Source organism: Cydia fagiglandana, chromosome 26 (genome assembly GCF_963556715.1).
Source record: "Cydia fagiglandana chromosome 26, ilCydFagi1.1, whole genome shotgun sequence".
In the NCBI taxonomy this organism is placed as follows: domain Eukaryota; kingdom Metazoa; phylum Arthropoda; class Insecta; order Lepidoptera; family Tortricidae; genus Cydia; species Cydia fagiglandana.
This window is the reverse complement of record NC_085957.1, coordinates 7,159,504-7,171,275: the sequence shown is the minus strand read 5'-3', so window position 1 is coordinate 7,171,275 and position 11,772 is coordinate 7,159,504. Positions and strand designations below refer to the sequence as shown.

The following is an 11,772-nucleotide window of genomic DNA, read 5'->3' as shown; positions in this document are numbered from 1 at the left end:
GGAGTAAAAGAGAAAGATCCCCGCAATTTGCGAATTTCGGTTTTCGCGGTAGCCCCTCTGTGCTCTACCCACTCTCGATTTATTGAAGTTCCTTCCACTCATTAAAGATAAAGAAGCATACTATACCGTGTTACCGTGTATACTGGTTGCAACTGTTGCATACTCAGTGTGCATAGCTGAAAATAGGTTTCGGCTTATGAAACTATGCAATTATTTTTATCAGTCCATAAATTTGCTCTTCTTACTGATAACAGCATTTCCGGTGTATTACACAATTTGCCTACAGTGCCATCTAGTGTCACGTATTGACACCATAGTGAAGCTAACTAAGCTAACTAAAGAGTTTGAGAACGTAGCGCCATCTAGCCATTTTAAGAAGAGTCAAAGATTACTGGGATTCATAAAATTATTTTTCTGTGTTTGTTCCGTGTTCTCTATATTTTGTAGACTAATGGCAGTACAGTAATGGCTAATGATCAGCTGCAACTATACAACGAGAGAAGCATGAAACCTTACATTAAATGAATCACTTGCTGTTACAGCCATCTGCCGGTACAAATCAAAAAGTTGTGGCGCGAAAAACATTTAAATGTAACGGAACTTTTCTTAAATCGATTTATTAATTTATATAAGCAGTCAAAATTGTTTTGTGCTAACAGATGTAGTTATTTTTAACTCTACAAAGTCTACAAGGATTTTTTATTTGTATTCTGTTCGCCTAAAAATAGCTCTAAATAAGGCGTTCAATACACTCGTAAACACATGCGCCCTAGATTTCTAGCTTTATAATCGACTAAATTTAGAAGTTGATGCATCGTCCTGCTGCCACAGAAGGAATAATTACATGTCAGATTAGTAGGGTTATACTCGGAAAGATCCTCTATCTCCTTCTCTCCAGTTGCCCCATCGTTTGTTTCTATCTCTTTCCAAAAAGGAACATTGAAAAATACATAAATGGCGAACGGATGACATTTGGTTCATTATTTTAAAAATGATAAAATTTTCCTAGTCGGTGTTTTTATTTACATTTCATGAATAAAACATGTTGTTTATTGTTGTTCACGATATTTTGAATAGTGCAAGTGCGGCGTAGTGTTTGGAACCTGTACAATAAACTGAAAACAAAATCTTCGTATAAATGTTTTTTACTCGATAATAATCTTTTATTCTACTGTATTTTCAATAAAAACAAATGCTTAGATAGTTAAATGAGTTAAAAATGTGTCAAAGTTAATGTCTATAGGTGCCAGTGCTTTTTAAATCGTACTCAAATTAAATCTAAACAAAAATAGAGCTTCCCTTCTAGTTAAACTAGTCAAAATGTATATTTAAACTATTATAGATATAAAATTAAATTATAAATAGCCGCACAAACTACTCGTGAGTGTTTTAAATATGTCACAGCACCCAAAATGATAAATTACGTGATATTTACAAGTGTATGATTTTTGAGTGAATAGTGAAAGAGTGAGTGATTATTATATTAAAATGGTTACGATGAACTCTTCGGAGAAGGCACAGAAGGCCTGTCAGCAGGGCCCGTCCAGGTTGGTTGCTAACTTCATGTTTTTTATAATAATTAGCAGGCTAAAGCCTTGATACACTTAGGCCCACTTGCACCATTCCACAAACCCGGGGTTAACCGGATAAACTTGGCGTTACCACGGTTACCAGTACAATTTTACATTAAGTTAAAGGTTTAACCGGTTAACTACGGGTTAGTGGAATGGTGCAAGTGGGCCTTAGCGCCACTTGCACCATCCCGCTAACCCGGGGTTACCCGGTTAAACCGTTAACCCAGTGTGAAATTGTACTGGTAACTGTAACGGTGCGTGTAACGAAGCGTTACACTATCGACCTTCATACTATTTCTGGCACCATACAAATTCTAAATTCCCCTTTTGAAATTCAAATCCTATTCCAAATTCCATTCAATGATTTTTATTTTCAGTTCGATCACATACTTTGATCGATAAACATCATTTTATCTAACAGACTGTACTTCCCAAGTTTCTAAACACGACCGTTTAAGTGTGATTTTTATTAGTAAACGTAATAATTCATAAGTGCGTGCAGTTCAGTATAGTGCTCGTTTTGTGGCCCTGCACACCTTCCAGATATATATCTACATCATCACCAAGGCACATATTGTAAGTTATTTGATTTCTAACCTTCTGAATTACGAAAGTGTTTTTATACATACCTATCTGTTAACACGTAACCTGTATTGTTACAGGTGCCTTTTTATTTAAATAATAAATACCCCTCATCGCTCTGGATCCTGCCTTTTCATTCCCATCATCCCCGTGAGGCTCCTCTACCTGCCCCCTCACACTGGCGCCATCAACGTGCTCAAACCCGGACCTGACAAGACACCCACCCGCCCTACGACGCTGAGCAGCCCGTTCCAGTTCCTCCGTGCCAGCACCTGCTCCTACCCAACAACCGCAACCAGCTGTTCCAGTTCTACATTTTTCCTTATTCTACCAATTTTTTTTTATATTGTTTGTAATTGCTAGCTTTAAGATCTTTTCAAAATTCTAAAAGGTTATAGTCGACCCAAGTCAAATTTTCGCAATATCTCTCGGCCTAACATCATTTTATTTAATTTTCTATTTTACAACCAACCTTTTATCTAATCCTCAACCGTTTAACCAAAATTCCCCCCTTAAATAACCAATTACATATACATCTATCATCATTCATCATCTTATACCAATTTATCTATATCTATTTTCTAATCCCTATTATGCCAGCGTCCTACGCTTTTTGTCGCGCCACGTAACAAAACTCTTAACATAGTGATTACACAAAACATCTATCACATACAATTACACAATCCAAGATTTCCACTGAAATCTCACAAATTGGTTTCAATCCTAAGTGTTTTTAAAACTCCTTGGAGTCACTGAAGTGCGAACCAATCCTGACTTACGGCAGTACTGTTGGAGATAATCCGATAGCTTATCCTTCACCCGATTAAATAAATATACACAACTAAGCCTAATATCACAATAAACTTCTCCTTTCGATTCAATAAAAAATAAAATTTAATAACTACATATTTTATTTATATTGATAACATCAATTATTCTCTTCGTGATAGGTATCCACTTTAATAAACAATGAATCCAGCACTATTAAATAAACCTGAACTCATCTATGAGCTCAAACTCAGGAACATTCAGTTCCCAGCCACCGCGCAGGCTGATGATTTAAGACAGCTCCTCACTCCAAATTTATTCGCGGACCCGTGTTCGAATCTCTCCAGCCCATATGATCTTGAACAGGATATCACCGAAATTAGCAGATTCCTCACAATAGTTTCTTCTCAGCTACAGCTTGCGACCACCAACCAAGCGAAGCACGATAGAATAGCGGTTTTCTTATTTCATTTATATAACAGAATAGAACGTCTCCATATTACCACTGAATTATCTCCAGAAATTATTGACAACTATTCGAAAATATGCGAATTTTTGTCAAAATGTCAAACAAAATTTAACATGTCACAACCGTCAACAACAACGTCAACTTACGCGTCAGCAACCTCTTTGATAGATGATTCCACAAATTTAGACCTACTTGCTCGAAAATTAACCAACCTCTCTGAAGCAAAACCAAGCGATTTTAAAAAATTCAACTATAAAGGCGATAGTTGCCCTTATGATTTTATTCGAAACATCGAAGAGTTTGCAATAGCGCGTAACATTGACGACAAACGCTTACACAAATATATATACGATTTTTTATCAGGCACTCCTTTAGATTGGTATAGGTCAAAGAAAACAACCCTTACAGATTGGAAATCATTTAAAACCCACTTCTTAAAAGATTTCGAATTGCATGACCATGACCACAACTTACTACAAAATATACATTCCCGTAAACAAAAACAACATGAACGAATAATAATGTATTTTTCAGCCATGGAAGCCCTCTTTTCCAAATTACATGAACCCCTTTCTGAAAAACAAAAAATAGATATCCTCCGTAGAAACATGAGCCCTTATTACAGTTCCAGATTAGTTCCTACAGATGTTACGTCTATAGACACATTATTCCAATCGTGCAAATGGTACGAAAGCTGTAATACTACCTCTACTTATAGCTCTAGCAACTATACCAACATTCAACAAGATTCTAACCATACCCCCCCTTCCCAACCGTACATACCACCATTCCCATTTAATAAACCGGTCCATACTGTAACAGCACCACCTTCTACGTTACGTTACTCCTGTCCGCGTTGCAGAACAAACGATCATTCTTTAGATATTTGTACAAGTAAAAATATAGTATGCTTCCGCTGTGGCAAACAAAATGTCACTTTTGCAAAATGTACAGTTTGCCATAAATTTCCAAAAAACGCATAAAGGAGAAAAGTAACTTAAATAAAACTACTGCTACAGAATGGAACCAATGGTTAGATACCATTAAATTATTTATGTCATCATACAATACTACATCAGCACTTTTCACCCAAGATCCATACGATGAACGACCTTATGTCAACATCCAGACAAATAATTTAACTTTATGTGGCCTCTTAGACAGTGGCAGTGCTTTAACTATTTTCGGAAATAATTCCCATAAAATTCTCTTATCCCACAATTTTACCATAAATTACGACCATAAAGTCGTAGGCTCTGTAGCCGACGGCTACCCTATATACTCTATTGGTACAATTCAACTACCAATTTCGTACAAAAATATTGTGGCTATTATTACCGCTCATGTTATCCCTACTGTAAAGCAACCCTTGATTCTAGGCACAAATTTTTGGAGAAAATTCAATATAGCTCCCCACATATTACCTGACATAACGTCATATTCTGATAAACATATAGATACCCTAGTTATTTCCACCTGCGACCAACACATCACTAATTATGACAACCTTTCTGAAACTCAACAGTTAATTTCAGATACTATTATTGAAAAATTTAAAAATATTTCAACAGAAACCAAACCCTTAGGACGAACCCACCTCATTGAACATCACATAGATACCGGTGACCATCCACCAATCAAACAGCGATGCTATAGGCTTTCTCCAGAGAAACAAAAAGCTTTATGCAAAGAAGTTGATGAAATGCTAAAGCTTAATGTTATCGAACCCTGTGAAAGCCCATGGCTAAACCCTGTCATAATAACTCCTAAAAAAGATGGAACGTGGCGTTTTTGCATCGACAGCCGTAAACTAAATTCGATTACGCGCAAAGATGCCTACAAACTCCCACTCATTTCTGACATTCTAGATAATCTAAAAAATGCTAAATATCTATCATCGATAGACATAGCAAAAGCATTTTGGGAAATACCCCTACGCCCTTCTGATAGACCTAAAACTAGTTTCCATGTACCCTCAAAAGGCATGTACATGTTTCGCGTAATGCCTTTTGGATTGACTAATGCCCCTGCTACCCAACAACGCTTTATGGATGCGTTATTCCCTTCTGAAAACCTTGATAACTCAGTATTTACCTACTTAGATGATATTATCATCATAAGTAATACTTTCGATGAACACATCACTTTACTTAATAAAGTTTACCAAAGGCTAGTACAAGCCAACATTACTATAAACTTCCCCAAGTGTTCATTTTTCAAAAAAGAACTTAAATATCTTGGTTACATAGTTAATGAACACGGCTTTCAAACAGATCCTGACAAGGTTAAGGCAATACTTAACATCCCACCTCCCACAACTCCTCGAGAAGTTAAAAAGTTCCTAGGTACAGCAAGTTGGTATAGACGCTTTATCCCCGATTTCAGCACAAAGGTTGCACCACTAACTAAACTTACCTCCACTTCCAAAAAAGCACCACCATTTAAATGGACATCACTAGAAGACAATGCCTTTAAATCCATTAAAGAAGCTCTAGTCTCTACCCCTGTTCTTGCTTGCCCAGACTTCTCAAAACCCTTCGCAGTCCACTGTGATGCATCCAGCTTCGGCATCGGTGCCATGCTGACCCAAGAATTTGATGGCGTTGAGAAACCCATTGCTTATATGAGCAAATCCCTAACTGGTCCCCAAAGAAATTACTCAATTACAGAAAGAGAACTCTTAAGTGTCTTACTAGCCCTAGAACATTGGCGTTGCTATCTTGACAACGGCTTAAAGTTCACAATCTACACAGACCATTCCGCATTACAATGGTTTCTCCATCTAGATAATCCAACCGGACGTCTAGCCCGCTGGAGTATTCGTCTATCTACATTTAACTTCGAAATTAAACATAAACGTGGTAAAGATCATCTAATCCCTGACGCTTTATCACGCTTACCTTCAGTAGACGTTATTAACTACAATAGTTCTAATACCAATGACGACTGGTATAATAATATCTACGCTAAATGCAGTTCTAACCCCAACACCACTCCAGATTACATAATACATAATAATAAATTATACCGATACTCAAAAACCCCTTCGTTACTCCAATCTGAGTATAATTGGAAAGAAGTTATCCCACTAGAGTACAGAATACCCATTATCACAGAAAATCATTCCACCCCAACTTGCGCTCATTTCGGAACATTTAAAACATACAATAAAGTTAAATTGAAATATTTTTGGCCAGGAATGTACAAAGATATTTCAAATTTTATTGCCAAATGCGAGACTTGCTTAGCTTGCAAACACCAAACCCAACTAAAACTTGGCCTAATGGGTAAACCTAAGCAATGCTCTCGACCCTTTCAATGCATTTCAATAGTTTTGATCGGCCCCTTGCCTACTACACTAAAACACAACAGATTCATCTTTGTCGTTACTTGCTGTTTTTCAAAATACTGCCTCCTCTTTGCGATTAAACGTGCTACGTCATCAGTAATCGTTCATATTCTAGAAAACCTAGTTTTCCTAGTATACGGAATCCCACAGACCATAATTCTTGACCATGGTCCTCAATTCGTTAGTCAAGAGACAACGGATTTATTCCACTCCTATCAGATCCCAAAAATACACTATTGCGCAATTAAATGCGCCCAACCAAATCCCGTGGAGAGATATAATAAAGTTGTTACCACAGCAATATCCTCATTCATACAGGATGACCACAGGAATTGGGATATCAACCTACATAAGATACAATTTGCTATTAATACTTCCGTAAATGAAACAACAAATTATACTCCTTCTTTCCTTGTATTTGGTCGCGAATTAGTCACATGTGGATCAGCATACGATAAATCTGATCTCACAGATGATATTATATTCGCGCCCAGAGACGAATACGCTGATAATCTTGGTCTTCTCCAGCCTGTCTTCTCCGAAGTACAAGCCCGTCTTTGGAGAGCACACCAAACCAATTCTTCATCGTATAATAAACATCACCAACATTTCGAATTCAACGAAAATGACATCGTCTGGAAACGAAATTACGCAATTAGTAATTCTCCTAAACACTATTCTGCTAAACTTGCACCCAAGTTTATTAAATGTTCTATCCTAAAAAAAATATCACCCTTAGTATATGTCCTACAAGACATGTCCGGCAAAATGCTCGGACGATGGCATATTAGAGACCTTAAACCTCTCCCCAAAATTCTAAAATAAATAATATACTGTTTTTCCTTAATTAGATTCTTATTTGGCTCAAACTTAGCTACTTTTCTCCTAAGCTCCTAACTTGTAAAATATTGTATATAATGTTATACATTTATAATTATATCTCATCCCCATTATACATTTCGGACCCATTACATTTCGTACATACCTACTTAGTACGAATTTATACGTTCATTTATACTATTTAATTTATATAACGTTATATTACATTCATATAACGTTATTCAAAGCTAACTCTACCAGAGTTAGAACAATACTTATTTATATATTTCTTCCCTTGACATAACGTTCATATTTACGTACTTAGGTACATACGTACCGTACAGTACATTTATTAATTTCATTAAGGAATTATCTTATGATATTTTGTAGTAACCCTACATTCCATACGGCATTATTTTGTTGAATAAATTTCAACAATCGTACTCTTTGTAGGTACACATTATTGTAGATATTATATTTAGATTCATTAATATTCAGCGGGTGGTTACTGATTAATAAGCCTTAATACTAATGGAGAGCGATTTAATGAGTACGTCCTCTACTTAAAGGAGTACTCTATTGAAACTTATTTTGGTTAAACAATTAACCAAAATTTTATAAGATGATGTATGAATGACCTTTGGTATGCATGTTTAAATCGCCTCTCTTGTATGATAAACATTGTATATAACATCCCCACCTTCTAAATTTATCACTCATACCCATATTCATTACATTATATTTACATTACGGAAAAATCCTTTGGCCATAAGCCCCAGGATTTTCCCTTCCAGGGCGACCCCGGTAGTGTAACGGTGCGTGTAACGAAGCGTTACACTATCGACCTTCATACTATTTCTGGCACCATACAAATTCTAAATTCCCCTTTTGAAATTCAAATCCTATTCCAAATTCCATTCAATGATTTTTATTTTCAGTTCGATCACATACTTTGATCGATAAACATCATTTTATCTAACAGACTGTACTTCCCAAGTTTCTAAACACGACCGTTTAAGTGTGATTTTTATTAGTAAACGTAATAATTCATAAGTGCGTGCAGTTCAGTATAGTGCTCGTTTTGTGGCCCTGCACACCTTCCAGATATATATCTACATCATCACCAAGGCACATATTGTAAGTTATTTGATTTCTAACCTTCTGAATTACGAAAGTGTTTTTATACATACCTATCTGTTAACACGTAACCTGTATTGTTACAGGTGCCTTTTTATTTAAATAATAAATACCCCTCATCGCTCTGGATCCTGCCTTTTCATTCCCATCATCCCCGTGAGGCTCCTCTACCTGCCCCCTCACAGTAACCATGTTAACTCCAGGTTTAACCGGTTAACCCCGGGTTACTGAATGCAAGTGGCCCTTAGTTCAGCATATATGACTTAGTCACCAGGTGTAACAAAATTGGACGCCGGGACGGTGAAGTGACGCAATGACCCTAGTTTCCTAAAAATCAGTGGCTCCCAAAGTTGACTGGGCTCTGACCCACCTAACAAAAACTGACAAATTGAAGACCCACCTCTTGGCCATCTTAAATAATGATGATGATGCATTCCTGTTATCCCTCATTACTTAAGAATCGCAGAAGAATCCTCCATTTGTCACGATTTTTGAGCGGCTACTTCCAGCTCTTTCCAGCCGAGTCCAGTTGAGCCAGCCTCCTTCTCAACTGATCGCCTCCATGTAGTATGAGGCCTCCCCGACCGTCTACTGCCACCCGACTGCCAGTGGGGACCGAGGCCGTCTTAAATAGGGAGCACGAAATAGCCCAGTCAGTTGGCATATTGTCTTATGTTCAGGGCTCATTCAATGATTTCCTCTTACTGTCATAGTAAAAATAAAACTAAGGGGTCATCCATTAATTACATCACACGTTTAGGGGGAGGGAGGGGGTCAAGAGAATGTGACATATTGTGACATGGGGGAGAGGTAAAGTAAAGTAAAGTAAAAGTAAAAAATATTTTTATTGCACAGAAAGAATACAGTGGTAACATAACAACACGAGTTACTGATAAGAGTTGTGCATAACCAACTTGACATTCAGAGATTCCAGGAGTCCCCGCACTAGGCTAGGCCTGTATCGCGGGAGACCAGATGTACATTGTATGTCATGCAAGTCAACTTAAGATTAGTAAAATAATTTTAATTATAACATTTTTAAAACTATGTAATCTGTTATAACATTACTATTAATTTTTGTTTCTAGTTTCAACTTTAGTATCAGTTAATAATATCTTAGTCTAATCAGTTATTTTTATACCTATATCTATTAAAGTCTTGAGTTAAACAATTTTTAGAGTTATCAAATTTTAATCTAGTTTAGTTAGTTTTATATTTATTCCAGAATTGTTTTAAACAATTTTTAGAAGTAATGTCTCAGTCTCATTATAATCAAGTGATAATAACCAATTAAAAAGTAACCTTTTAGCTACATGCACAGTGCAATTAATTAATTCGCTCTGGAACTTTACGGCCGTATTATAGATCAAAGAGCTAAGGACGTCGCCAAATCGTCTCCCAAAAGCGGTATTTACCCTCGGGATAGGTAATTTAAATACGCGTTTAGAAAGTAATTCCGCATAATTTTCAGACTTAACAGCGTTTCTATGTATCGAAAGACAGACTTTATGTATGTAGAGCTGGCGGACTGTGAGTACTTTAGCTTCTTGGTAGAGGCTGCTTGTCGAATATCGGAAGGGCTTTTTGAGCATTACCTTTAAGACCGAACGTTGAGCTCTTTCAGCCATTAAGATTGACGTGAACGAAGAGGGGAGACACAAACTTTGTGACGTCACTTTAACTTCATCAGTAACCGAAAATTTATTTAAATTATTTTATTCTTGTACTTTTAAATAACAAGTTTTTAAAACGATAACCGTTTTTATTCGTTTAATTTTCTTTCTTAAGCAGTTATGGGTTATAAAATTACTAATATTTATATCGTCAAAAATATTTTGATAAAATATTAATAATTCTTATTCGATTTGGCGATTTCGTAGAAAAAATGTGACGTCACACTACGGGGGAGGGGTTTGCCAAATGTGACCAAGTGTGACAAGGAGGGGGAGGGGTCAAAAAACCTAGAAATTCGTGTGACGTAATTAATGGATGACCCCTAACCACATCCACAATGTATCCGATTCCTTAATAGAAACAGGAAACATGAATAAGAACTCCATTTGATGTGTCATTGATTTGCATAAATAGCTGTAGTTTTTTGTTGGTTTGTAATTATTAATATTCAGAGTTTATAGCAGCATGGGCTTAAACAACACTAAGTATGGATAATTAATTACATATTACTACTTTTTTAATACTATGTAAACTTATTACCACATAATAGGCTACATTCCTACTAGTCAAATCAGCTTCTTTTTTAGAACTGTCAAAACGATTTGCTAATATGGAATTTATATGAAAACGAATGTAGTGACGTCACAGTCAACTAACCTACTTTTTATATTTCAATCCGATATATTAAATAGAAATAGTGCTTAAAAATAACTGCTGCCTATGTTTTTCTAATTATTATCTAGTGCTTTATTCCGTGTACGGTGTGAAATAATTTATTTTAAGTAGAGGAAACATCCCTATTGGGGCATCATCTATGAAAAGGGACCTTATTGTCAATGGCGCTAGTACAATATCCATCCTGCAGTTTTTTTTTTAATTGAATTTCAGAGACAACTCAAAATGCGTGAAAGAAGACAAGGAAAAGGATAAAGACAAAAAGGACATAGTGCCGAAGATACCTCCGAGTGTGCAGGCGCTCATGTCCACCATCCCCTCCCCGGAGGAGTCTCCAAACTACCTCATCTACAAGAAGGTAAATAAAATAAAATAAAATAAAAAGCCTTTTATTTCCTTTCGTTACTCACAAAGTTTGTTAATTTAATTTGTAGGAACCCGTTAGGTGAAGGCCTCTTCCAAAGATATCCATTTTTCACGGTCCTGTGCTATTCTTTTCCAATTTGGACCAGCCATTCTTTTCATGTCTTCCTCCCAGCGCATGTTTGGTTTGACTTTTCGGCGCTTACCGTATGGGCCTTTCCAGTTCGTGACTATGGCTGTCCATCTGTGGTCTTTAAGACGAGCCACATGTACAGAAGAAGGTACTTTCTTCTAAGTCGGTCCCTCAATGCTGAGGATCGTGACTCTGCTTACTAATTTTTCCTATCCTCGTGCCGCCCGAT

The 11,772-nt window shown here is 36.6% G+C and overlaps 1 protein-coding gene across 1 annotated transcript in view; it reads left to right on the top strand.

Moving 5' to 3' along the window:
• Window positions 1–758: 758 nt before the first annotated feature.
• The window catches only part of LOC134677478 (regulator of G-protein signaling 7), a 31,151-nt gene continuing 20,137 nt past the window's right edge, over window positions 759–11,772 (top strand). The window contains exons 1-2 of the mRNA XM_063535959.1: window positions 759–1,547; window positions 11,261–11,405. Coding sequence (XP_063392029.1) covers window positions 1,489–1,547; window positions 11,261–11,405 — 204 coding nt within the window. The 5' untranslated portion in view covers window positions 759–1,488. The remainder of the gene's footprint in view (window positions 1,548–11,260; window positions 11,406–11,772) is intronic.